The 27890-nt window shown below is 41.4% G+C and overlaps 2 protein-coding genes across 3 annotated transcripts in view; both read right to left on the bottom strand.

Annotated features, from left to right (window-relative positions):
* lrp5 (low density lipoprotein receptor-related protein 5) overlaps positions 1 to 11728 on the bottom strand; it is a 51035-nt gene extending 39307 nt beyond the window's left edge. Inside the window, 5 exon segments of the mRNA XM_048257130.1 lie at positions 1393 to 1590; positions 5125 to 5192; positions 5194 to 5345; positions 5992 to 6192; positions 11377 to 11728. Coding sequence (XP_048113087.1) covers positions 1393 to 1590; positions 5125 to 5192; positions 5194 to 5345; positions 5992 to 6192; positions 11377 to 11458 — 701 coding nt within the window. The 5' untranslated portion in view covers positions 11459 to 11728.
* A 5942-nt stretch (positions 11729 to 17670) lies between these two features.
* Positions 17671 to 27363, bottom strand: wu:fa25f02 (uncharacterized protein C11orf24). 2 transcript variants are annotated; one of them, XM_048258057.1, is made up of 4 exons: positions 27258 to 27363; positions 22580 to 22814; positions 20602 to 20721; positions 17671 to 19482 (listed from the first exon to the last, which is right to left on the bottom strand). In XM_048258057.1, exons 2-4 carry the CDS (start codon positions 22761 to 22763, stop codon positions 18509 to 18511), a joined length of 1278 nt encoding a protein of 425 aa, XP_048114014.1. In that variant the 5' UTR covers positions 22764 to 22814; positions 27258 to 27363; the 3' UTR covers positions 17671 to 18508. The 2 variants fall into 2 exon arrangements, with proteins under 2 accessions (XP_048114014.1, XP_048114015.1); XM_048258058.1 differs by lacking the exon at positions 27258 to 27363 and adding an exon at positions 26824 to 27202.
* Positions 27364 to 27890: the final 527 nt, after the last annotated feature.

Here is a 27890-nt window from a genome sequence, read left to right as displayed (position 1 = left end):
CAGGGGGAATGTACAGTCTGCCATTTGAGGCAACGCTGTATTGACCAATGTTTTCATTGGACTTACAAAGTACAAATGTTGCACAACCAGAAAAACACTTCAACATACTCATACTGACAATTCACATGACTATATCATGAGTGCAAGCAGCACTCACAAGTACAGAACTGCACGGACAGAAAAATGGGCTGTTTATGACAAGTGCTCCTCCCCTATTTAATCTCTGCTTTCACTTAGCATTTTCACTCAACCAGTGTCATTACACGGTGATGTACACAGCGTGACATACTGTAATATATTGTGGGGGAAAAGACAAAAAGGTCTTGAAACTTTGCATGTGTAAGGGCCTGTGTGGTGTAGGACTGTTGTGGATAACTTCTGACACATGTGGATCAAAGCAAAGCATCCAAGCAATGAACAACCAGTTCCTCAAATCCTACTTCAGGACATGCACCCTCTGTTATCTCAACAGGCCGAGAATGGTGCTAGCTCCACCCAGGTCACTTGGGCCAGTTCCCCTGGCAACTGACAAACATTTGTTTTGCCATGTAGCACCAGTTATATAAACAAATGAAAAAGTAGCATTAACAAACTACCAGACCTTTGATGGACAGTTACAGCGCAACAAATGATTGATGGATTGTTTGTCAAGCAATTATATTTACCAGAACACTTGCCTTGGGCAAATTCATTCTTGTTGTATTGAAGGGGAAAAAAGCGACTCGCATTCTTGTCCTAAATCAAGAATCACAAACTCACAGAAAGTTTGATAAAGTGAACGCACAAGACTGCACATTCTTGCCAGAGAGAAAGTTGTGTGTCAACAGGCCTTGTTATTTTCTCTTCCCTTTTCGCCTCTTGTCCAGCCTCAGTCTGTGAATGTCTGAGGGGGAGGTTGATGTTCACTTTAACTCACAAACACAAAGCCCTGACCTGAACACGGTATATAATCCATGACTATATCAGTCACGAGTGTAAATTCTGACTGAAGGGCTAACATACCATTCCTTATTAAAATTGCTATAAAATCCCATATACACAAAAGGAGACACAACCCTCCTCATCCCTAGAGACTGGAGCTGTGACGCCCATGCCAAGCAGGGTCAGGTTTCAGTGGTATACGGTGGAAGAGGTCACCTCGAGTTGAGAGTGGCTCGCTCTGAAGGCAGGCCTTCAGGGACCATGGGGGCCTAGTACGTGCCGAGTGTGTTTGGATTGGGGCCTCCTCGGCCGTTCAGTTTGGATTGGACCTCTCTGCCTCTCCTCATCCCCTGGAGGAGCGCAGTCTGCTAATGCTAAGTGCGAGTGACGTTCGGGGTGAAAACTAATTGCAGGAGAAGACGTGGGAAAAGATAAAGAGTGGGAGAGAGCGGGAGAGAGAGGGGGTCTGACCGTGCAGAGCCATCCAGGTTGGCGCGGTGGATGAAGCTGAGCTTGGCATCTGCCCAGTAAAGTTTCTCCTCGTCTAGGTCAATGGTGAGTCCGTTGGGCCAGTAGATGTTCACCTCAACGATGATCTTCCGGCTGCTGCCGTCCATCCCTGCTCTTTCGATGCGCGGCTCCTCGCCCCAATCTGTCCAGTACATGTACCTGCGAGGGGAGAGAGGGGAGTCGTCAAGCCATCCTGTCAATCAGTAGAGTTCAACAAAGGCAATGTGCAACACACACACAGGCCCTTTTTCCTGTTCCTGCCTGTTGGGTGACTTATTCAGCTGCATACAGATACAGACACACAAACATGTATGCGTGCAAAATAGTCCGACTGATGAACAGACAAACGCAGAGTCGCTCCTTTCACCCTGACTGATTCAGGGCCACACCTCAGATTCGTTGCAGATTTGGAGCCAAATGGAGTCTTCGTGCGCTTAGACTAAACACATTCCGCCGTTTCCACAAGCGCAGACATAAAGAAAGCAAAATAATCTTATCGTCCTCTGTGTTCGAAAGGCTTGCTCACCCTTTCCAAACTCTTATTAGTGGACTTCCTAAGACATACACACCAGTCAATGCCTACCGGTGCACACAAACCACAACGTATGCTCTTACACACAAGCACGAAAGCAGCACACAGGTTTGAGGGGTAAATAACCTGCTATATAGAATCTGATAGAAATCTTTTCCTCTGGCAGCTTGCCACACAGCTCTTTTTTTCCATGTTGTGAATACCAGTATCTATTCATATCTTGCTGTGAAGAAGTGGCAGGCCTGACACCAACCAGTACATGCCGCCGGTAGAGTTTGAGTTTGAGTGTGTGTGTGTCTGTGCGTGTGTCTGGGTAGGTGGGTTTGTCTTCATTGTCAGGCATCTCTGGCTTTTGCCATTTGGAATGTAAGTGATAACATTACACAAGATGAAGGAAACTATGTTGGGGGCATAGCTTTAAGCAATGTCTGACCATTACACAAATATGTTTCATATTTTTCTTCTGCCATCACAGAGTTTGTGGTTTGCTTATGTCAGAGTGCCGAGTTCACAGGCAGACATGGGGCTTCTGGAGAGTTCCAAAATTGCTCAAGACTCAAGTCAAAATGGAGAAGAACCAACTTCTTATTTCTTCAGATATTCAAAGACACAACCCGTCAAGCAACACTTAAATTATGACTCCCATCCTAGAATATGGTCTGCCTCAGCTGAAAAGACCAAGAAAAAAAGGAAAATAGCAGAAAATAAAACACAGCAGGATGCTTGGGCTATGTTCCTTGGATGAGAAGCCATAAAGTTTTTGACTGTGGTGAACAAGCCAGTATATTCAAAGGCTGCACAGTGACAAAGACATTTAACACCAGTGTTCCTGAAATGCATTATTGTATTTCTGTTTTAATTATATGGCCTATTATTTGATTGATACAAAGACTTTCTCAAAGACAAGTTGGAAGAGGAAAGTTGGAGCAAGGTGAAAGAAGTGGCCAAAACAGAGTGCTTTTGCATTCTTTTGTCCACTGGGGCAGAGAAAAACAATGAAACCTAAGGGCAACTAGGCTTCACAGGGTGATGGTGGTGGCAGGGAGGGGGTGAGTTGATTACTTATGGCATATGGGGTACGACAGCATGCGTGTCGCAAACGGAAACGCTTAACAAACCTCATGCCAGCAAAGAGACCAAGCATGACAACCCCAACCACCCTTTCCTCCCCTGAGACACAGTTGATTGGTCTGCCTGTGGCAGAAACAGCAGCAGTGCATTTTTCTCAATTAAATGCCAACCCTCACCACAGCCAAGGGTAATATGGAGCCATTTGAATTCAGTTACTGACAGAACAAAGAACCAGGAAGAACAATGGTAGTGCTGTCTAGGAATTAAACTCTTTAACAGTCAGTGAGGGCAGGACAAGGACAGTTGGGACAACTGGACTGATGTCAGTAGTTTCACCAAGTGAGTTTGACAAGTGTTTTATGCAAATGCATATTAGGCAGTGTGACAGGCATGAGAGATTTCTGGCTTAGACAAAGGAAATAAAGTTGTCATTCAATATCCAGTAATGAATAATGACAGAATGTGGCGTCTACAGTCACAGCATTTTTTAAATTCAGCCAGAACCCAAATCAGTTTTGTAGACAAAAATCAAATTCTCATGCACAATTCTCAACGCTTCAGGGGTTCAGCCCATTAAGAGTAAATCAAAAACAAAGTAAACCATATGAGGAGGGCGTATATCAACAAAAGACAACAGTGGAACATTGAATAAACTGATCCTGGAGAGGTAGAGGATGTCTGGATATAATAGGAGTAAGACTACAGACCAAGCTCCAATACCTGGTACACTAATGCTAAAGAAAATTCCAGGAAAAACAATCTTGTCAGATACTTGGCTGCTCAATCTGGCATTGGGCTGCACTGGAGCTCCAAATGCATTTTTGTTAACTGTTACTTCTTAATTCTGAAAGGTCTGTGCACAACGTTTTTCAATCTCTCTAGGCTCTAGGCATAACAGACCATGTAAGTATTACCGCATTTGGGCAAAACAAAGACCATGTCATGAAAGCAGACATACGCAATTTGGTAGAGCCTCTTTAACTTTCCAATGATCTACTTCAAGGAGATTGCCTGAACCCCTGCCTCTCTCCTGAACTATGAGCACACTTAGACCAATGTAACTTTTGGAAAATTGTAGAACAGTCTGTAGAGAGAACCTTCCCTCCACTTCCTCTTAAGCACTTCTGCTAGAGTGAGTCCCTGCATGAGAGCTTACCCAAACATTGAAACTGGCCTTGAAAGCAACAAGAAGAGGCATGCTGCTTGTGAAACTAAAAACAGGAGAAAAATACTGACCGTACATAAAAGCCCTTCCCAGAAATCACTGATGTAGAACAATTTTTTAATTCTGCTCAACTCATTCTGCAAGAAACATCGCTACGCTTTACAAACACCTGATATAACTCCTCCAGAAAAATCATCCAGACAAAATATGTCTAGCTGAAACATGCAAAATTAATTTTGAAACCACTTTTTTTAATATTTAATACTTTATTTGTTTGTGAAATTGAGGGCAACTGTGCCTTGAGTATTCAATTTACTTTTCAACTATTCACACTAAAATAAACAAACATACTAAGTAGTGCACCAGATTCCAGCATTTAGGAGAAGCCATTTTCTATTCAATCATACTAATTTATTTGGCATACAAAGACATCATCTTTGAATCAATGTCAAAGACATGTAGTCTCATGTGGCGGTTATTTATGAAAATGCACTCACACATAACAGCGACTGAAGCTGTACAGTAAGATTATTTTCAGACCATTGACAGATTGAGACCAATTTGTCCCTGGAGGTCCTGTCCGTGTAAACACACCAATCCAACAATGAGTGGAGCGGATACACACACGGCAAACTCCCCGAATTCCAACTAGATAACACTGGCCCTCCAAGGGGAGAGAGAGCAGAAGCAGGTCCGACGCCGAGAAAGAGACCCTAACAAAACGCCAACAACAGGAAACAGACAGGGCCGAGCGGTGGGCCTGTCCACTGGGCTCGCTCGTAAGGATGTGCTTAGGAACTATAAATACACAGCCGAGCAAGCGGAGGCCACACATGACTTGGGCGGGAGCCGTCTGCAGTGGAGCGGTTGGAGCCGCTCTGAAGAGAGTCGGGAGTCGTGACCAGAACACCCAGAGTGGTCTTACCGGTGGGCTGGGTCCAGGGCGATGGCCCGGGGCTGGTCCAGGTCCTGCCAAAACAACACCTTCCGCTGACGTGCCATCCAGGTTAGCCACCTCGATGCGGTTTGTCTCAGAGTCCGTCCAGTAGAGTTTGCGTCCCAGCCAATCACATGCCAGTCCATCGGGTGATTCGAGGCCCGACACCACCACCTTTTGACCCGTGCCCAATGTTGCCTCTTTTACTGCTGAGAGAAAGGGACAAAGGGATTCAGCGCCATTATCAAAGTGCCAATATGGTCAAACAATCAATTGAACTGGGTATCTCCAGTGTTTGTATGCAGTTCTGACTCTGTAAACATACATATTAGCTGGGACCAAGCCATAAACATTTTGAGCCAATCAACATGGTGCTTCAGGAGCACAGGAGGGAGGGGTGTCTTTTCACTGGTTGTTGAACTCCTTTCACCAGAATCACAAATCTTTAACCAACTCATCTTTTTCCTATGACTACCAATGTTGTACCGGAGTGAAAGGGCTGCTTCTTAAGTGGGCAAAGTCTGGTATGTCAACGAGAACTACTTGCTTGCAGATTTATACTGGGTTTCAAGTTATATTGGGTTTCAATGTTATTTTGCTCGACTATATTATTGGCTCAGTTATAGTGAAATCAGGCAAAAAGTCATGTCAAGTATATGGCAAGTATACTGTAAGACAGTATGGTATAACAAGAGGTTTATAATATGGTTCATCGATAATATTAATAGTTCAAGATGGTTGTCATAAAGCGGTTGTGGTGAGAATCAGAGTGATGGAAAACATCCAGACAATTATTCTTAAAACTACTGACTGAAACTGATCAAGTGAAAGAGCCAGTGTGGCATCAGGCCTTACAGTTACTAGACTGATTGTAGTAGGTCTGCTTGATGGCCTCCTCACTGACGTCCGTCCAAAAGATCAGACCCTCCGAGTAGAGGAAGTCCACAGCCGCCGCATCCTCCAGGTCACTGACCACTACCGCAGACTCCGCTCGCACAGCCTCCACGTCCACCAGACGCACATCTCGGCGGTTAGCAAAGAGCAGCAAGGGGGAACCTATCAGAACCAAAAGCAATCAGTTATGTTCAGCTAGGGCACATTTTCATTCGGATTGCAAACACTTTTATCAAAAATAGCATAGACAAGGCATACACTTCATGTACATAATGCACCCTTGCAATTGAATCTATGATTTTTTTTCCCTCTTCGTTAAGCTACAGCCAACACAAGTGCAAGTGGATCACAATGTATCTTGTTATGTATTTGTAGTGTTATTCCATGACCCATCTAGACTGACTAAAGATTTCAGGAAGAAAAAAGACAAGTCTGAGTGATGCGTCTGAATCAGGTGAGTTCATGCACACATGGATGGCAAGATCAGAGAGAGAGGAGCAGGAGCTGGCACAATGGCGCTGGTTCAGGAGGGCTGTGGGCTGGGCTGGGCTGCTGCACTCTGGTTTACCAGCATGCCACTTTATTAAGCACCATGTCACCATCTAGTCGTGGCATTTCACCACAACTGCTGGCTGCTCAGAGATAACTGCTCCACATCTAGGAGCCCCAGTGCCACACCAAAAAGGACACAGTGATGCAAACCTTTGCCACACTTTCCTGAACTGTCCATGTCTTTCAAATATGGTTGTTTTTCCAGTCACTGTCTCAGTCTAAGGCAGGCAGGCTGTACTGAGGAAGAATACAAATCAACTTCTGTCAATAATCCTACATCTAATTCACTTTGACATAAATGTCTAACTGAATACTGGGTGTATCTAAAATAGAGACAAGATGTCCCCAAAAATCATATTCAATATTTTAAAAACAATTCATAAACCAAGAGATATTCGGTGTTTCACTCAGTAAATGTATCACCACCAAGCATCTGACAAAACACCAGCATAACTACATCTATTTAACAACACATCACGAAAAAAATGCTTTTTGGAATTTCACTTAGAGTAAACACCAAAATTGAGACATCAGGTCACTGGCTGTCCCCCATCTTTCCATGTCAGCATTTTATATTTTTTATTTTTCTCTCCCTTATAAAACTAAGTGAGAGGTGAATGAACATAGCGAGAGTATCTGGGGCTAGTCAGACTAGCCTGAACTCAAAATCTATTTAATCTACAGTGTTTTTTTTTTCTTTTTCACAGACATGGACCAGATAGATAAAAACTACAAATAACACTGTTCATCAAGTGTGAAAGCAGATCAAGAACCTTGTGCATGTGAAAAACTAACCATACCACAAGAGGCTGATGCAAATGATTTAGCAATTATAGTAATTAAAAATATTATGTCCTGTATAATGATTCAAAATCAGCTTGTGTAGTTTAAGTAGTGGCGGTCAGCACAGCCGATGACAGGCTGAGGAGAGATGCTGGCCTGGAGGCTTCTGTCTGCCTGTGGGGCAGGGGGCACTGAGGGTGGACGAAGGGACAGATTCTGACACCTCGTCCTCCAGAGGATGCCTAACGGTCAGAGTTAAAAGGATGAACCCTACATCAACAGCTGCACCTCTTTCTGAGATCACTCAACTCCCACTCTCTGGCTGGCCCGAGTGCAGAAACCTTCTCACACACCAACAGCGGCAGTTTGGTCCTAAACAACCGCAACTGCCTTCTCGACACGGCCTCTGGCTCTGACAGAGGCTCCCTGCTCCTTTGGGAGTGCCATTCCTTCACTCCATACAGTGTCAATGGTGCCAAAAACAATTGTAAAAAAGACACATACACACTAAAGAGATGCTAATGTTTTAAAACATAACATAGTCAACATGGAAGAAACCACCTATCAATTCTGCATAATTTACAGAGAGCGTGCACTCAGCAGCAAACGGAATTTCTCATGGTCCTTATTCCCCCAGTTGAGGTGCCTCTCCTAACATTCGAACCTCACTCTTGCCCAGCCACCTTCCACCTCCAAAGTGAATAGACTTGAGGCCTCTCAGCTGAAGAGCCTTGAATGTGCATACAGCAGGCCACCGAACAGCCTTGAAAGGTCCTTGAAAAAAGGCCACGCATTCCACAGCAGAGCCAGACATAAAGCTCTGTCAGAGCTCACCTTGATACTATTTCCTTAAAATGGTGTTCTTACCACTTGTACCAAATAGACCAAAGGTAAAAAAAAAAAAAAAAAAACAGGTTGTATTTAGTGTTTTTTGTAATCAAGGTCCTGTCATTAAAAAAAAGCCTACAGAAACCTTTGACCTGAGCTTGAAGGAGCGCCTGCTTTACTTTACTGGTGTTAGTTAGATCCATGTGACTTTTCAGCTCTTGCCAAACACCAGCTTTTTCAGGCCTCCCTGAAAGGAGAGTGTGGAGCACCTGGATCCACTGGGTTTGGCCTTTGTGGGGAGAGAGAGCAGACAAAGGAACAGCTGAGGAGTCTGAGCTTGTCACCAGGATTAACAATCCCTCCACAGGGAGGGGGAGAGCTAGGGGCCGAGGGATGGGGGGAGAGAGAGAGAGAGAGAGAGAGAGAGAGAGAGAGAGAGAGAGAGAGAAAGAAAAGAAAGAAAGAAAGAAAGAAAGAAAGAAAGAAAGAAAGAAAGAATGGGAAAGAAAGAAAAAATGTGCAGAATGACAGGCAAAAGGTCCTTTAAGCAGTCAGTCACTAACTCAAATGAGTAGTTCTCTTTATTGGTCTGTCTTTGTCTAATTCTCTCCTTTTGTGTCATTTTGACCAATGGCTCTGTCATTCTAACTCAAATTGGAGTTTTTATTGGTCTGTCTTGTCAAGGCTTTTGTGTCATTTTGACCAATTAAGATTCCAAAGGTGAACAGTTTTAACCTCCAAAGCCAAGGACACCACAGTGCTGCTTGTAAAACTATTGCATCTGGAAAAAAACCCTCTTCCATAATGTAAACATGTGTTTTATTTTTTCCCCTGAAATACATATAAATAAACAATCTGTTTGTGCTCCAGACATGGTTCAGCATTCCAGACAAATATCGCTGACTTGACCAACACTTTCAGACACAACCTGAGAAATGCAGAAAACAAACCATACCAAATGTGAACGAAAGTGAAAGGCTCATAGAGGGAACAGAGCAATGAACAAACTCTGGGGAAAATTTGCTAATCAAGCAAATAAATAAATACGTATAAACAACTATTTTAATTATGCCTATTATTATTGGGGGCCAACATTTCAGGAACTGCAGGATATTGCACTAAAAAAATGTTCCCCATTTCATTGTCAGTTAAGTTCTGAATCAAACACCCATTGTTTTTCAATTTCCACACCAAAAATGTACCCGCCATTTTCAAAAAACTCAAAAGTGCAGCTAATCTATCTCCTCAAATGCCAAATGGCACAAAAAATGGTGTACAACATCTAGGCTACACACCATGTCAGCAAAAAATAACTTTCTCTTTTCAAATTCAATCAAATTTCAGGGAGTGGCCCATAATGATTCTGTTACCCTTATCTTCTGAGATAAAGGTTCAATCATAGCCAAATTTGGAACAATCACCACCGCACCCCATGGACAAACACCAAAGTTTGTGAAATTCCGTAGGGGGTGCTAAAACTGCCCCAGCTCCCTATCTTAAAATGCGCTTCACGTAAAAATGTGAAATTTGGCGTGCTTATACTTCATCCCATTTCCTCAGTGACCTTGAACCTTTTCTACCTTCTTAATCTGCTTGGACCCCGATCATCACAGCATAGAGTTATATTTGCCTATTATTATAATCATCATCATCATTAGCCTATCTTTATTATTAGCCTGACAGGGCTTCTTATAATGCCAATATGTTGGATTTATCGCAGCATGCTTGCCTTTCCATATCTAGGTCTAGATTCCATACTTTATAGGCTAATGTGTGACTGGTGCGCAGTGTCAACACTGCGTGTTTTAGTCTTGGTGTGAAGTGTGTATTTCATTCCATCACCAACTCTCTCAGTTCCTTTGTGGGGTTCCAAAAAGTCATGGGGTAGAACTACATTCTCTACTTTGCTGCATGTTATATCCCTATTAGATATGAATTTAGCCTGGGGACTTCAATTGCAACAACCTTAAATGGGTGCCTCCAAGTCTGTTTTTCAGGAAATAAGTAATCTTTCAACCAAAATCTCAACTAGGAAACGGTGTCCCTTGTTTTTCATTTATTGTCATTTTTGAGACGAATCATGGCATTCCAGGCATTGGCACTTGTTACATTTCCTCTACCTGCCTGGAAGCAGTGAACGTCGAATCCTTGTCTCTCCCAATAGGCCTCCTCACTGATCTAAAACCTATCTGAACTGGTCTATGGTAAACTAAAACTTGCACTGATCTGAATTTTGGCCAAATGAACGTGGTCTTAATTTTGAGCAAATTCCCGTGATTTTGAATACTATTTGGGCCAAATAGGCTAGTTTATATTCAGAACTAGAATGTGAAATGGCTTCGGTGTAGGCTATAATCAAAACAACCCATCATTTAATTAATGTCCAATTAGCCAAAGATAATTGGCACCTGTAGCCTGGAACATTAAAGAAAGCATCACCGATACATAAAATAGCAGTGCCTATTCTGCAATGGAAGGTATTCAGCTTAGCCTACTTCACATTCACCGCGATATTGGTTAGCCAACATTTGTTTTATTTATTGCGATTCTAGGCTATCACAACTTTTTTTTCTCGTTCGTTTTGCATTTTACCCATCTCCTGATGACATTAGAATGACGGATTCACTAATTCCATTAAAACTTTAGCCTAGAAGGCTATTGGCAGATTTAAAAAATCCATCCAAAAGAAACTATTCACTCTGACACCCGACACTGTGATCAATCCTAACTTTACTGCACGCAAAGGCCTGTGCTGCAGACATTCCAAATAGATCCTTACAATTTGCTATAAGTTAGCCTACATAACAAAACCACAAAACACTTCGTAAAATGAAAATGTTACCACTGTTCTCTGATTATAAATACTATTATGAAATATAAAATTTCAGCAAGTGAACTCCCGCGACAAACAGCAGGGTCCCGACACATACACACGGGCTACTTGAAGAAAAGGGACAAAACACATGTAGGCTACTCTTCAAGTAAGAAAACTTAGCCGAAAGTATAACTGTAACACACCACTTTTTAAGAGTTCACTCCAAAGAACTTTAAACTCATCTACCAGATACACGCAGTTTCCAGTGCGTTCTTCGACAACGCCACCACAAAAAGTTTGTGAAATCGTGTTAAATTGCCTTACTTATAACTTCGACCATAATCTGAACAAAAAAGTATTTCACTTACCATGGACCACGAACCAGCTACTGTAAAGGAGTAATTTCAGCAACAAAACCTCCATTGCAAGCGCACCCAGCTTTAATTCCATAAGTCCAACTCCATTCTTCGAGTTATTTGGCCAAAAGTAAAGTTTAAATCCGAAAGGGTGGCTCAATCGACACTTTTATTCACGCAGCTATTCTGATAGCGGAGAGGCACAGAGGGGAATGACAGCGGAAACTGGCTGACGTCACCACATAGGTTTGTATGGGCAGCGCGCTTCACCTATTGCGTTCACCGTGCACGTAGTAAAGATTCGAGTTTAAAGCCTAAAACCTTAAAAATGCCTCTGTTAAGTTCCATTATGAACACAAAACAGCATATTGTCGCTATGCATGATATTCCCCCTCCCCAAGATATCCACAAATAGTTTCACGTTTTTTTTATATAGTAGCCTAGCGTTCCAGGTTTGGGCGGTACTCCAGCTCTACGTCAATACCCTACCAGCAGAGCACCTGTGTGTTGTGTCAGGCTGACTTGACCGACAGCCACCGTGAGTAAAAAGCAATGTATTGTGTAGCATTACTAGTCTTGAAATTGTAGAAAGACTAAATAAAACAGCTGGAATCATTATAATGAAAATCCCTCTGTGTTCTCAATGAAAATGTCCAGATCTTGATGAATTTGTTTAGTCTTAACAGTAGGTCCAGAGCTGTGTCATGAGTAACCCCTACTCACAGATGTTCAGGAACCTGCTTGCAACGTAGCCTACATGGCCTTCTGGCTAGCACACCTCTCATATCCAAGCCCAGTGAAGTGCCGCTGCCATGTAGCTGGTGTATTGGCTACTGGGCATAAGGAAAGAAGTGATGCAGGGTTTCAGAGATGTTTCGTCGCTCACTACAATACAAATGTTGGCCTCAACCAAATGCCATTTGATGCATCATAAGACACTTTCAAGACCACAGTGTAGGTTACTAGCATGGTGAATCCAGATTGAGTACTGGATTAGGCTAGGCCAGCACAAGAACATGTATGAACTGTTCTGGATCCATTATATCTGCATTGACATCCAACACTATAATGACAACTGTTAGCCTTTTAAATTGGTGATTGGACGCAGTAGCCACAAAGGCGTGGGTTCAATTTGGTTTGGAAAAGGCGTCAACTAAATGCATAAGCGTACATGCATAAAACGCATAGGTCACTGCATTAGACCCATCCAGCAGCAGTGCATTAGACATTACATTAACACCAGCAACACTGCAGTGTGCTTGTTTGCATCCGACCTCTGTCCGCCAGATAAAACAAGGTTTTGGGGTAAAAATATTTTTGTTTTCAAAAAATAGGGGGTTACACAACAATGCCTGATTTCATTTGCCTCATAAATGTTTTGTAAATTAAAATGTAGTCCATGTCCATGTCCGGAAGCAGATTTTCTCATTTCAACATACCTTAAAAAGATCTAAAAGTAATGTAAAATGTATCATAATGATTATAATGTAGCCTAGGCCTATCTGCTACGTGTCACCTGACGGTGCGTTGAGGCAAGGATAATTGTCGTCGCCATTTTTTACTTAAAAAATGAAACGAAACTTAAAGAAAGAAATACCGGTGACCTCTTTGGTAGATACGGCCATGTGACTGCAAGACTATGTGACACCTGACGGTGCATTGAGGCAATGATAATGGTCTCGTCAGCTAGTTTTACAGTACTTAATAAATTAAATGGAACCCCTTTCATCACAATTGTGACCGTACAAAAAAAATCTTGCTCCTGTGCCTTTAAAAATGTTACTGGATGAATTATCAATACATTTATCCCAAAAATAGAAACCTGAAGGGATCTCAGTTAAATATGTGCAGTGCCAAATGTAATTTGTCACATGGCCAGAGCTGCTAATGTTTTGGTTGCACCCTGACCAGAAAATTGCCACTTAAAACCTCCCATACTAAAGCTTAGAAAAGTATGTTTATGACAAAGATTTTTGGCCTACACATAATCTTTAAGGTGTCTAGCATGGAGGGTTGCAATTGAAATATGAACTTTGTTCAGCGTTCACATAGCATGAGTGAACATGATGACGGTCAAAATAGTGACCGTTAGTATACTACATAGGGATTTCATTTTGCAATCATCAAATTTCTAATAAATTCCATTCAGAGATGATATGGGGACATTGTTCCAGGTCTGTTGTTTACATTTAAATTTATATCACATGGCATTCCTCAACATTGCTTCTGCAATTCTCTATTATATTATAAGTGTGCCGATTTTTACATATAATAGCCAGTATATCATACTATTAGGCCTAGCTATTGTAATAGCTGTTTTTTTACGCTGTTCTTTATTTTTACAATCATACCTCAAAAACCGTAAATCATTGTCCTCATTGAATATTACATTACATATGTCACATATAAACTATAGGTGGTGAGGGGTATAATCAACTTGCCAGTCAGCGTGTTGAAGTCATATTGGCTGAATTTATGCAGAGACTTGCAGTAGACATGAACAACTTTACATATATATATTCCCCACCCCTTTCCCAACAGCACCCCCTCCACTTACAGTATGTACAGTATAGCCTCTGCCACAGGGGCCAGTCAGGCGAATCAGAAGCAAAGCTTCATGTGATCAAAAATAAAGATCAAGTGTCTCAACAATCTGCCCTGACACTATTATACTGTATGTCCAAATTACAGACTGTTTACTATTATGCATTTAGAACCTTACTTAATTAAATAATACAATAATAAACAAACAAACAAACAAATAGATAAACAACATCACTTTTTGTAATAGTTGTGGTTGTTGTATTGTAGGGAGTGCTGTTTACACTATAGTCATAATAGTGTGATATAATGGCTTTTCTATGTAAAAATCGCCACACTTAAATAAAATAATATAGAGAATTGCAGAGGCAATGTTGAGTATTGTATTGTGATACAAATTTAAATGTAAAGAATAGACCTGAGACAATGTCCCCATATCATCTCTGACTGGAATTTATTGGAAATTAGATGATTGCATAATAAAATGTGTTACAAAAATGTAAATCCCTAAATCCCTAATCCCTAAAATGAGACTATGGTGTTTCCCACCAGTCACCATTGTGACCGAACATAAAACACTCCTTTTCATCCACTTTTTCATGAAAATTTGGGGAAAATTTGGGATTAAACAGGTTAAATAAAGAAATACCAAAGACATGACCTTGGTGGTAGATACGGCCATGCTCGCAGTTTATAAATGGTCAATAGTGGGAACCTTGTAGAACCTAGTAGTCTAGCCTTGTCTTTGTTGCCTTTATGATTTCCTTTTAAAAAAATTCTTATATCAAAAAGGAGATACCAATTATCAACAAATGACAAGGCAGCTGGAACCTGCCACTCTTTCTCTCCCCCTCTGTCTCGTGCATGCTCAAGATGCTTTCCCAATTAAAGCTGCAGTTGGCAAGTCTGACAGATTGAGGGGACTTATCCAAAATTTTGAATGTTTACAACTCTCATGCCCTTTCACCACTACCACCGAGCACCCTTTCATTGAGTTTGTGCTCGTCAGTGCGCACCAGACAGACCAGACTGTGATTGACAGTCAGATCTCACACAGCCCTGCTCTGATTGGACCAGAAGAACCGGGAGCTGTGGATTTTTGCAAAACAAATAACAGGCTCTTGGTGGAGGTAGAAGTGCAGGTTTTTTTTCTAAAACCAGCTGATTTATGTTGTTCTGTCGGAGCATAGTGTCGGTTTCAGTGAATATGATCAAAAAAATCTTGCCAACTGCAGCTTTAAATAGAGTAGCATAACGTTGAAATTAGATTAAAAGTACCCATATCATCATTGCATGAAACATACTGTTGCTTGACACTGTAAACGTTCGGAAGAATGAAAAGCAGTTTGAAGTAATGCTACTTATTATTTATTGGTTACATTTTGATGCCCCTGACGCCCCTTGGTGCCCTACGCACAGTGTGCACGTGGTGGTAGCAGTGGCACTGCCTCTATGCCTCTTGTTTGTTGCTGTGTAAGGATCACCTGTAACAGGAAACTGCACTGTGTGATAGGTGACTTTTTGATATGACAATTGGCATGATGCAGCAATAATGATGCTTATAATGAACAGTAAGGCTATACCAACGGGGTGATCTACAGGGCCTTCAGACTGCAGAACCAACCAGTGATGGCTTGCTTGCCACTGAGATGCAATGCAAATGGCAGTAACAGGAAGACATCCTGTGCTGCCACATGTTAATGATTAGTTTGTGGAAGGTTATAGGTCAGTGTGGCCTCAGAGGTGAGGTATACTCCATTCAGCAGGGGAATGCCATTGAAATAGTCCAACTCAAGCATCAACTGCATTTGCAGAAGGGGTCACTATAGGCCGAAGACACGGACAGCTGCATAAACTGCTGAGGCAAGTGTGCATTTATGAGGCCTGTGAATGATGGCCAACAGAGCATGGTGGGCCATTTAAGGGTGATAAAGATGGCATTCTCTATGATGTCGTTTTTAGTGGATATTATGCGTGTGCACTTATGCATAAGTACCTGCTGGGGGTACTCATGGGAATGAGGTGGAGTCAGAGTCAGAGGATTCCATAAGGGAAGGGCTGGACAAAGCCCCCCTTAGAAGAACATCAGCCACTGTTTTCACTCATCATGGAGGATTCCTTGGTGAGGCCACACACACACAGACCCACGACCTCACAGATGAAGATGACAATGATGGCACCTTCAATGTTACGCACATCTGGGATGCGATAACTGAAAAGTTGATTGGTGGGTTGGTGGGTTAAAATAAATAGGGTACCCATGGTGCAGCTGTGTATGTTATTAAAAATTATATGCTGAATCTGAAATCTATGCAAAATTTTAAACTACATCCACTGACAAATGTGGTAATGTGTTTGATGTGATCAACTCCTGTAAGTAGAAATAGGATGTAAGTATGTAAATGTAAATATTATGTCTCAAAAAGTATAGTACATTTTAATGTGTTACTGGACAGTTGTTTTTAATCCCGTTTTTAAATGTTGAAATCACATGAAAATTAATAATATAAGGAAAACTCGTGTCGTTTTTCATTAGGCATGCGGTGCTGTAAACACTGTGGATTAAGACAAAGTCCTGGCAGAAGGGGCTACTCCTCGGGTTGAATGTTAAGGTTCTCCAACTGGCCCCAAGTTGATGTGGAAAAGTAAAAGCATATGTCCTGTTTGGTGCGTGTGAGCAAGGCAGGCAGTAATTCCCCACACAAAAAAGAAGGAAAAAAATCTGCAATGAAACTTGCCTTTACAATCACCTGTGCAATATAGCCTTTAGCGCTCCCTTTGATCCAACAGTCCACATACACAAATAATAAAAAATCTACCTTTCTGGTGGACTGCTTATTGCTTTGGAGAAACATTCCTGGGTCTCAGTGTCAGGAATACCTTCTCAGACAGTAATAAAGTCCATCTGGGACAGACTCTATCAAAACAAATGTGCAAGCAGGCATCATGTCCACTAGCTTAATGCTAAACCTTTTGCTACTTCTCACCAAAGGATCATAACATTGATGCAACATTGCATGTGCTGGAGGATGCGATTCCCCACTGCAATACCTCTGCTCTCTCACTAACAGCTCACACAGACATGTTAACCATGACAACCACATGGCAAAGACAACATTGTTATGTCAATTAATACCCATGGCATATAGCAGTGATACATGATGGTCAATTTACCAAGGCAAAGTTACTCATCGCTCAATTTTTGGCAACTCCTTTGTAACTGATCATGAATAATGTAGAATGATGAGGCCTGTAAGATACTATAGCATGTGTAGAATGAACACACACACTGGCACTTGGATCCTTTAACTGTACCTCAGCTCTCCATCCCATTTTGCCCTTGTTTTCTCTAAAAGCTAAACATTCCCTGGTGAGTGAATGTTGTAAAGGTGTTGGATCACCTCCCCTCATGGGTTCACTCATTATTTTCCTCTGTGCCAATTACATTTCCAGACCCTCCGACTTTCCCAAACAGACACTGCATGTGCATCACATATTTCCAGGGAGCAATTATTGTGCTACAGATGTGGGTTGTTTATGTATACAGTCTTGTTTACACCAAAGGCTGATTGATATGCCCCTCTAATAAAACACTTTGAATCCACAGGAAACGTGGCACTTTACAGCTTATTGGTTCCAAGAGGAATAGGGGGGCAACTGATTCATACAGCAAGACTCTCACTTTCTTATTCATAGTCATGGATCACAATCAAAGGAAACATCTGGAAGAGTATCTGTCTCTGTAAATGAAAACAAAAAATGAAATATCTGCCAATTTAGTCTTTATTATTTTGTTGTAAAGTACATTTAATTTGCAGAAGTGCATTTAGTTAAGACTTGAAAGACTTGGCACAAAACAGGCTACCACACCTGTATCTTTCCTCCTCATAAGACTTCCCAAACGCCAGAGTTTAATCTGGAGAGCAAACTAACTTCTCTGGCTCCTGGAAACGTGGTTCATAATGGCTACACAATTCCCTTAGCTTAACAACGATGTGCTTCAGTTCCACAGTGACTGTTTTGGCATCCAATCTCAATCCAAGGAGTGAAATGGTAAACAACAAAAATAACCTGGTGATGACCAGAATCAAAAAGCATCCATTATTAATGTACTCCTTGAGTAGTCAACTGACTAATCACACTTTGAAAAAAAAGACAAATAGTGCAAAACAAAATTATTTGCTGTGGAATGGAAATACTGGACCTTAATATAACATGACATCTCCACATATTGCACTACAGAACTTTATGAAATGACATTCAATCAAGAAAATATGAAGTCAATACTAAGGCTTTCGTCCTATGTGCCATGAGTACAAAGTGGAAGCATCCTCTGCATAGAAAAAAATGCATATCATAAAAAAATAAATGTATACATCATGTAATCACACATTGGCCCACAATTCTCTCATAAGCATTCAGAGGCTGAAATGATTACGGTGTTATCCCACTACAGATCAGTATGCAATCTCTTTATGTATCTTGTCACATTAGTACCTTAAGGACAAGTGAGTTTGTGATTGAAGAGGTTGCAAACCTGATGTTTTCCCTGTTCAAATTAGACCAATTATAGCCACAATGCAGCGTAAACGTATTTCCTACATCAGACCCCTGAGTCAGAGTACATTCCATTGATCAGGTAATCCACCTGGGTGTAATCCTTCCTTCTGTAGCTCTCATACGCCTGCGTGAGGAACAGGACTACAGTCACCACAAAGAACAACAGACCAAACAGGAGCACTGCCAGCAGAGAGCTGGTGTCCACCAGACGACCGCTGAAAGGTCCCATGGGGATGCCTACAATGCCTTTACTCGTGTTGCTGACTGGCCCTTTGGTTACAGACTCGGGAGAAGTGGTCAGAGCTACAGGGCTCTCAGACGCAGTAGGTGGATTGAAGACTTTCTGAGTGGTTGGCGATGGCTTCTCTTCGACAGCTTTTGTGACCATTTGTGTGGTTACAGGTGGTTTTGGTGGTGGTGAGCTGGGCATTTGAGGCAATTTTGTAGAAGGTGCACGTGGTGGAGTAGGAGGGGTGGTAGTGGTCATGATAGTTGTCGGCAAAGGTGATGTCTGAGTAGTGGTAGTTGCTGGCTTTGATGTGCTGCTAAGGGTAGTTGAAGATAATATTGTTTCATTGGCTTTCCTTGCAGTGCTCTTAGTGGGCGGTGCTGTGGTTGAGCTGGTAGTTTGGGAGGAGGTTGTTGTGGCGGCTGTTGTTGTGGCAGTGGTGGTTGTTGATATGACTATGGAGACCTTTTCATTTGTAGTAGGTCTGGAGGTGATACTTGTGGTGGTGGCCCTGGGTTGTTCAGAAGTAGAGGTGTTTGAGTGATCCTTGTTGATATAAGCACTATTAACAGTCTCACTAGATGTGTTGTTGGCTCCTGCTAATGAATCCTGGTTTCTGCTTGGCTCATGCTGTTGTAGACCCAAAGAACCTTGAGGACTTAAAGTGCTCTGCATCATCTTGAGGGGTACAGCATCTACTGGCTGGGCTGTGAGGCTTACAAGGGGCTGCGAGGGGTTGGAGCTGATGGAATGAGGATCAAGCTCACTTCTAGATTCAATATCGGCACCTGAAACAAAACAAAAATCGCTACATGTGAGATGCCATTTGCAGTGATCACTTGCAGCAAAGCGCTATTACACCCATTTTGAAAGATTTCCATGACTCTTCAAGCACAGACTAAAATCTTTTAATCTTCATAATGTTGTAGGATTTAGTGAAACATCTACTGAGAGTTTACTCCTCCTTGACAAGACACCTTACAGTAGTCTTACACTGAAAAGTCACAGGGGTTGCCAACAAGATGAAACTTAAAAAAAAAAAAAAAAATAAGCAATATGGCATGAGTGAGAGTGGGGTTGGTAAGGATATCCCTACCTCATTGGCTCCATGTGTACTTGTATACAACAGTTCTACTATCAACTGATCAAGTCTAAAGACTAAAGAATTGTGTTTTCTATTGTTTATTTTTGTTTGTTCACCCTACACTTCCTGCATCTCCTTTTGCCAAGCAATGCAGCAGGTCACTCAAGAACCCAGTTCAGTGAGAGAGGCTATGTGTGCTTGTGCACATAATCATTTCTATAGTCCACTTGCTTGTCTATAGCCAGTAATTGTCAACTGTGACAATATGAAATCGCCGCTCTCCTTTTGAATGAATGAAATGTTCACATCGGAGTGATTATTAGCGGTGAAAAGTCTGAGTGGGGATGTCCTGGGTTATGCCTCTCTCGTCCAATCAGAAATAAAAAAATAGTTCGACCAGACCTAACTGTTGCACAATGCAGCGCAAAGATGCTATGACATCCTCAAGAACAGAATTACAGAGACTGTTAATGTTTCACATTATGAAATAATCAGGAGAATAAGAAGTCTTAAAACAACATTAAAATAATACTACTCAAATCGTCTTGCCATTTGGTTAGTTTTACAGGAAACAACTAGCTTGGAGATCATCTTCAAATGCAGGTACACAGTATGTCATGTGAATGGGAGATTTACACACCCCTCTTTCTGTCCAGGTTAAGCACTAAACAGTTCTGCGGTCTGGGACAGAGTGGCCCATGAGAGCAGCAGTAAGGAGGCTACATTAAACACGCTTCAACTTCAAAATGTCTTCCTCTCCTCTGGCTTTATTTCCCACCTTTAATTGGAGCATGTATGAGCATTGAGCAAATTTACAATTTACCTTGACTTAAAAGATCTTCAACAGTGGCATGTTTGCAATCTTCAAGTTTGGGACACTTCAAAAGTAAACATACTTTTTGATCTGCTCTATACAGAGACCAGTCACAAGAGGGGCTATTGCCTGGAATAAAACACAAAAAGAAGTTACCATGGGTGAAGCACAAAACTTTGCACAAAATGTTTAGATATAGTGGGACTTCAAGCAAACCACTAGCCTCTCTTCCTTTTAAGTAGGAAACCTGTAACCTGATCCTGCCTTGCTGTGGGATGGAGGGGGGCTCTGTTATGTCTTAGCATTCCTCTTTCCACATGAGACCCTTCATACAACTTCACTTTGGCGTCAGAAGTAATAACTTTACTGATTGTCATGCTTAAGAAATGCCACATTTGAAACATCTCAAAACTGGCAAAAAAAACCCTATATGTGCACATGTGATTCTGCATGTGACTACAGCCAATAAATACAGTGTATACACACACACACACATTCATATCACCCATGCCTGGCCTGCCCTGTCGCACTGTACACAACGCAAGAGAGGGGGGGGGATGGGGGTTAGAGCCTGAGAAAGAGAACAAGGGCCACCATCCAGGGAAAGCTCAGTGGCTCAGTTACAGCACTGGCACCTAGACACTTTTCCATCCGCACTTTTAATGGAATGGAAACGAACAAAAAAGGGTGGAGTTCCCAAAAAGTAGTAGCGTCCAGGTAATTGATGGTCAATTTAAGCAGCTTTCAAGATCACTACTGTCTTTTCAGCAGCGGTGGAGGAAAGCTAATTGGAAGGCCATCTGCTTTCCTGCTGTAAATGATTCTCCAGCCGTTCCAAATGGGCCTGGAGTAAAGTGTGTGGAGAGATGGGCGAGATGACAGCAGGGCTGTGGGGGGACAGGCTGAAACTGAAGAGGACATGTCCTAATTCACTTTCCCTCGCAGGTCACTAGGGGTCACCTTATAGTGAGCTATAAGAGTTCTGTGGCTTGAACACAGGCTGCATGTACAGGTCTGAGAGTTGGAATGCTGAATGATTATATATTTATAGCTCACCAACATACCAGGCATTTCACATTTCCAGATGGTGAGTCCAAGCTTTTATTTCTTAGTTACTTAAAACCCTACTGCTGCATTAGAAACCCAACAGAGTCATTTTGGGCGCTGTAATATGTGAGTATGTGTGTGTCTCTGAGTGACAGAGACAAAGTGCATGAGTGAGTGTGTTATGTAAGCCAGGCATGGCTGTTAACCAAAAAAAAGGGAGAGAAACAGCCCCAGGCTTCATATTCTCAACGGCGTGTGCACACGCGCAGAAGCTCAGGTAGATCCACATGTGCGGTGAGTTACTTTTCCTTTTTTTGAAAGGCATTGTGCGATTTAATTGAGAAAAAAAGAGAACATGTCATGACAAAGACTCAAAGGGTATGGCTCGCCAAAGCAGCGCCAGGCTCATAAACAACACAGCAAGGCCCTTTCATCTTAAATCTAAAACACATGGCCCCTTTGAAATCACATGTCCTTCAAGTAAAAAGATGTAATTTCAGAAAAAAAACATATGGCTTTAGTCTTTTCCAAAATATGATATTTTACAGACTTCTGATTTTTAAGTTTTATCTCCAGAGGTAGCCACTGAGATGTATTTCATGGATTAAAAACAAACTATTTTAAGAACATACAGAAAGAGTTTGTGATTGCATAATCTGAAAACAACCTTTGGTTACTTTTAATATTTGTTATGTAGGATAGAAACCATATGACCAAACCGCAAATAAGACAAAATGTATTCAGCACAGTACTCGTCATTTTCAGTATTTTGATCCACTACCAGTAACCACATATAGGAAATTAAGACAACAAATAAGCTTAATTTTGAATTCTTAGTCTCCATCTAATATGGAAGATCTTGATCTCTTGAGAAATCCCTGTTGTTCCATTCCAAAGTCCATGACACTGTCAATCATAAAACAGAAATGAAGAGACTTACACAGGTTTGTACAGTTTGCGCCGTCTGCAACTGCGTGACGCATGTCCACTATGGTGGGTGTGGTGCTGCCCACGGAGAGGACCTGCAGGCTGAGAAGCCCCAGCACAGGGGAGAGGGTGACCAGAGGGTGGAGGGTCATGGCCAGGGTCTGGCGCACACACGCGGGGCAGGCTGGGAGCAGCATGGAGTCAGAGCCTGGGTGCGATGAGGAGTGCCACCATCACAGGGGAGACATCTACAGGATACAGCGAAGAACACATCTGGGTGAACTTACAGAAGACTACACACTCATGTCATAACACCTACATTTTTTAACTTTCCAAAGCCTGCCATTAAAATGCATTACTGAACTCATCAATAGAATAAACACTGTTCACATAATATAGACTACGGGCCATGATTTAAATGCTGGGAAAAGTGCAAAGTCAGTCTATGAGCAAAGTTCTCATACGTGAACTAAGAGCATCAGATTTTAGCTGACCCACCGATGTGTGTGCTTAGGATCTCTCTCATGGTATTAAATTTGTAAATATATTTTGTGTAGCTATTAAGCAAGCTTTAGCAAGACTTTAGGCTTTGCGCAGCACTATAGGGTGCAATACAGTTGCTTACTCCAATTCTTACTCAATTGCTCCACCTACCTTTACGTTTGAAAAGTGCATTGTGGAGCTAAACCAGACAGATATGCTTGGTCAATATGATTGGTAAATCCTTGTGTAAATATACAAGGACAAATCAGCCTAAACATTAGCTTAGTCAGAAAAAAAATAATGAAAGCTACCTTACGGATAAACAACCGTGATAGCCTAAATTTGTACAGGCTTTGGTCATCAATAAATATACATTTTGCCCTATCCACATTTCTGCCCTTAATTTAAAGTGGCTTTAAACATTGAATTATAAACCAGTGAGATACTTAAAACTAGGTACAAATTGAACTCTGATTCTGAACTGCCATTTCTTATCAGGAACTGAAACAGAATGATTTTCATTTTGGTTCGTTCTGAGCAAAAACATTTTTTTTTCGTTATTGCAATGTTTCAAGGCCTCTCCTCTGAATGGTAACCGGTTTGAACGTTATAGAAGAACGGTTAATAACCTTTAAAAATGACATTGCCTTTACAAATTGATTTATGGCCGGTGGCACAATACTATAGGCTATTTTTGCCCAACAGCCTTAAAGCTTAAATCAAAGCACATTCAATCAAGGCCTGCTGTTAAAATCACTGTGCTTGAATTCAGGTGTGGGGCGAGATTTGAAAGTAGGCAAGAAGGGCTATATAGTATTAAATCTAAAAAAATAAATGTCTGATAGCCTAACTTCAGACACAGAAAATGTCCTTGCTTTAAGCCCTGTAATAAACTAACCTATGTGTGGTGCTACCAACTGCCTATAGATATTTTCCTAGTGTCTCTGGTAACCTGTGTTATTTCACAAAATGTTTCAGTAATTTAGGCTACATACTTTGAAAAGACAGTTAGATAGTGTTGGATATGAAAATCCTTTTTTTTTTTTTTTATCAACTAGTAGTTCTAGCCTATTATATAGGGGAGGGAGACACTGGTTCATAACATCTGACTAAATTCATCTAAGGGGTCTGGGGAACACTGTGTGGGCAGGTCACTTTCTAAGCATATGGACTTTTGAATAATATTCAAACGGTTAATCGGAACAATAAATACCATTATTAACTGGTTATCCAAAATTGAAAATAACGCTTTCACTCCGGAACAAGTGAAAATGGTTTTGTTCCCATTTTTGTTCATCCAGAAACTGTTCTATTCCGGTTTTCATTTTTGAACTGTTTCTAATCCCTGTTTCTTATTAATACCAGAATATTCAAATATTTTTACCACTCATTTCATTGGCTTTAATTGAATTTAACACAAAAAGATTTTGAATGAAGGCCTCTGCTAAATATGCATGCACATGTTCACTCAGACTAAAAATTGTGGAGCAATGGAGATTGCAACAGGTTTTCTCTCGTGGAAAGTTTGCACAGAATTGAAGTCAAAGGCTGCAATTGTGTCCGGTCAGTCTGGTTTGGAGTATTTGCATAAAACCAGGAGGTATTGTGTCTCAGGGTTCTTTGGATCATTGAAATCAATCTCAGACACCTGTGATAATTAGTTTGCCATGTGAGTCCAATCAAAGGAAAACTACTTAAGAAGGATGTTCCACATTATTAAGCATGCCACAGGTTTCAAGCAATATGGGAAAGAAAAAGGATCTCTCTGCTGCTAAAAGCGTGAAATTGTGCACTACCTTAGACAAGGTATGAAAACACTGGATATTTCCCGAAAACGTATGCGTGATCATCGTACTGTGAAGAAATTTGATGCTGATTCAGAGTACAGGCGGGTTCGTGCAGACAAAAGCATAATAAGGAAGGTTTCTGCCAGACAAATTCATAGGATTAAGAGAGCAGCTGCTAAAATGCCATTGCAAAGCAGCAAACAGGTATTTGAAGCCGCTGGTGCCTCTGTCCCGCGAACCTCAATGTGTAGGATCCTCAAGAAGTTTGCAAGTGTGCATAAACCTACTATTCGGCCACCCCTAAACAATGCTCACAAGTAGAAACGGTTGCAGTGGGCGCAGGAATACATGAAGACTAATTTTCAAATAGTTTTGTTTACGGATGAGTGCCGTGCAACCCTAGATGGTCCAGATGGATGGAGTAATGTATGGTTGGTGAATGGCCACCATGTCCCAACAAGGCGGAGGCATGAGGTGGCGGAGTCATGTTTTGGGCTGGAATCATGGGGAGAGAGCTGGTAGGCCCCTTTAGGGTCCCTGACGGTGTGAAAATGACCTTGGCAAAGTATGTAGAGTTTCTGACTGACCACTTTCTTCCGTGGTACAAGAAGAACCGTGCCTTCCGTAGCAAGATCATCTTTATGCATGACAATGCACCATCTCATGCTGCAAAGAATACCTCTGGGTCATTGGCTGCTATGGGCATATAAGGAGAGAAACTCATGGTGTGGCCCCCCAGCTTCCCCTGACCTCAACCCTATCGAGAACCTTTAGAACATCATCAAGCAAAAGATCTATGACGGTGGGAGGCAGTTCACATCCAAGCAGCAGCTCTGGGAGGCTATTCTGACAGCTCTGAGAGGCTATTCAGCAAAGACATTAAAGCAGAAACTTTCCAAGAACTCACAAGTTCAATGAATGCAAGAATTGTGACGTGATATCAATGAAGGGGTTCTATGTTAACATGCAACTTGGCCTGTTAAGATATTTTGATTGAAATAACTTTGATTTAATTTATCACCTCCTAATGCTGCAAATTAAACAAGACAATTTTTAGTTCTTTAACCTATAAAATGTCTTGAAACTCAAGTGTTCAACTCAACTGTTGTGCACAATTTTTGAAAAAAATACTGTTATCATTAAGGAGGTTTGTTCAATACAATTCGAATTATACATATAACGGTTGATGACTTGAAAGTTTGTCATTTGCATCAACTACAGTATTTAGGAAAATCTGAGAAAAATTTAATTTGCATAATAATTTGGAATGCAGTCAATATGCGACAATGGGAAAGTTATGTGCTCACAGGCGATACCAAACAATACATCACTTTCCATCATCCTTTCTCAGGCAATTGAAGAAGTTTCACATCAGTATACCACTGTTGGTCCACTTCCCTAACGCCATCATAGAGATGTATCACTGTTTACAGGACCTCAGACAGTTTTAACATGAAGAAAGTGGAGCGGTTTGCCACCAAAGCCTCCAATTCAATTGGTTGTGAACTTCCTCCTATTTAATCTCTGTACACAATACACACACTTTATCATGTAAATGCAATGATCAATGACACCTTAGGCTACAATCAGCTGACAAAGATGGGCTACCATCTAATCCAGTGTGAAAAAACCCTTCAATAAAACCAAATGGAGAAAGATAAGTTCATGTTTGTATTGTGAAATGTGACAAATAGCCTACCATACCATTCGAGTTCTATGGTCTTGTGACCAAATGCAATAATGGTATAATTTATGCCTTCTTTTAATAGTCACATACAGGCCATGCTATAAATCACACTGCCTCCTCCCTTTAAGAAAACAACGTGATTATCAAAGGAGTGGGAAAGAACACTTCACCAGGAAATAGCTCCGGTGGCCTATGTCCACAAACCACACCGTTTGATCGGTGGGGCACATACATTGAATGCACACTGATACAAGTAGAACGCGAATAAGTAGGCTAATGACAGGTGAATAAAACACTTACCGTTAACATTAAAAACTTTCGATACCCCTGCCAAAGACGCCCCTTGTCCCGTATTCTAAGGTACCAGTAGTGAATTAGCCAAACTATTAACGTCAGCGAATGGTTTGATATCAAGGTTACTTTGTCAAAACTATAAAAGAGAGACACGAAAGACATGGTTTCAAAAAACATACAAGTAAAATCACTAACATCAAAGCGCTCAAGATTTCATAGAGTTAGAAGGTTGCATACGCCACGTTAGCCAGCCAATTTGCTAGCCATTTCCGTAGCTTGATGTGAAACGAGCAAGCGTAAATAACGTAGGCTAACCAACAAAATTAAGCTATTCAATGCAAAATAATGTTACATTACTTTTTGTTAATGAAACGAAAAGGTGGTCTTCACTAAAGTCATCTTTTAAGCCTTGAAGTCGCGACATTTGTTAAACAACTTACCCTCAAGTTTCAAGACCGAGGGGCGTGTGTTGGTGCTGATGCTGATTGACTCCCGGTATGTTTTGTCTTCTTCTCGAGGGAATTTCTGCCCGTTGGACCACAGTCCAATGTACAGGTAGGCTATGCTCCCATCTGCTGCACAGGAGGCGAAATCTTAAATCGTCAGGCTTTTAAAAAATATTTTCTGACTGAAAAAACAATTTACTTTTATTAGCAAAATAAGAAGGGATGGATATGATATAACCAGCATAACGAAACTAACTGAGTGACTTCAAGACAAGAAAGCGTCCATGAAGCAAAATTGCATGACTGTAGCCTAAAATAGAGGAATCATTCTGTAGGATTAGGCTAAGATAAGCTTCATTTGAATAAAAATCAGTCTAGTTTGTTCTTTAAAATGAAGTAGCTAGAATATCCCAGAATAAACAGTAATTTACCCTATTTCAGTCTTGTTTAAAACTATAATAAAGAAGTTCTGATGCAATGAATTACAGCCCATAGGCCATTTCAGAATATGAGGAAATTGCATGTCATTGGGCACTATCAGACCCACATTGTTTGTGTGGGTAACAGGAAGCCAGAATATAAATTAGGAAAAACAGATACCTCTAAGTGCTCACTCCCTTTGACTGG

This window comes from Alosa alosa, chromosome 11, assembly GCF_017589495.1.
Source record: "Alosa alosa isolate M-15738 ecotype Scorff River chromosome 11, AALO_Geno_1.1, whole genome shotgun sequence".
Lineage (NCBI taxonomy): Eukaryota > Metazoa > Chordata > Actinopteri > Clupeiformes > Clupeidae > Alosa > Alosa alosa.
The sequence above is the reverse complement of the archived record's forward strand: the minus strand, read 5'-3'. Positions and strand labels throughout refer to the sequence as shown.

What these genes read in the sequence shown, in the direction of transcription:
- wu:fa25f02 (XM_048258057.1), bottom strand. Translation starts at nt 22,763, where the DNA reads ATGCTGCTCCCAGCCTGCCCCGCGTGTGTGCGCCAGACCCTGGCCATG. An exon ending in CGCAAACTGTACAAACCTGT is followed by an intron (nt 20,722 to 22,579) that starts GTAAGTCTCTTC and finishes GTTTTATTCCAG; the next exon opens with GCAATAGCCCCTCTTGTGAC. An exon ending in TGAAGATCTTTTAAGTCAAG is followed by an intron (nt 19,483 to 20,601) that starts GTAAATTGTAAA and finishes GTTTTGTTTCAG; the next exon opens with GTGCCGATATTGAATCTAGA.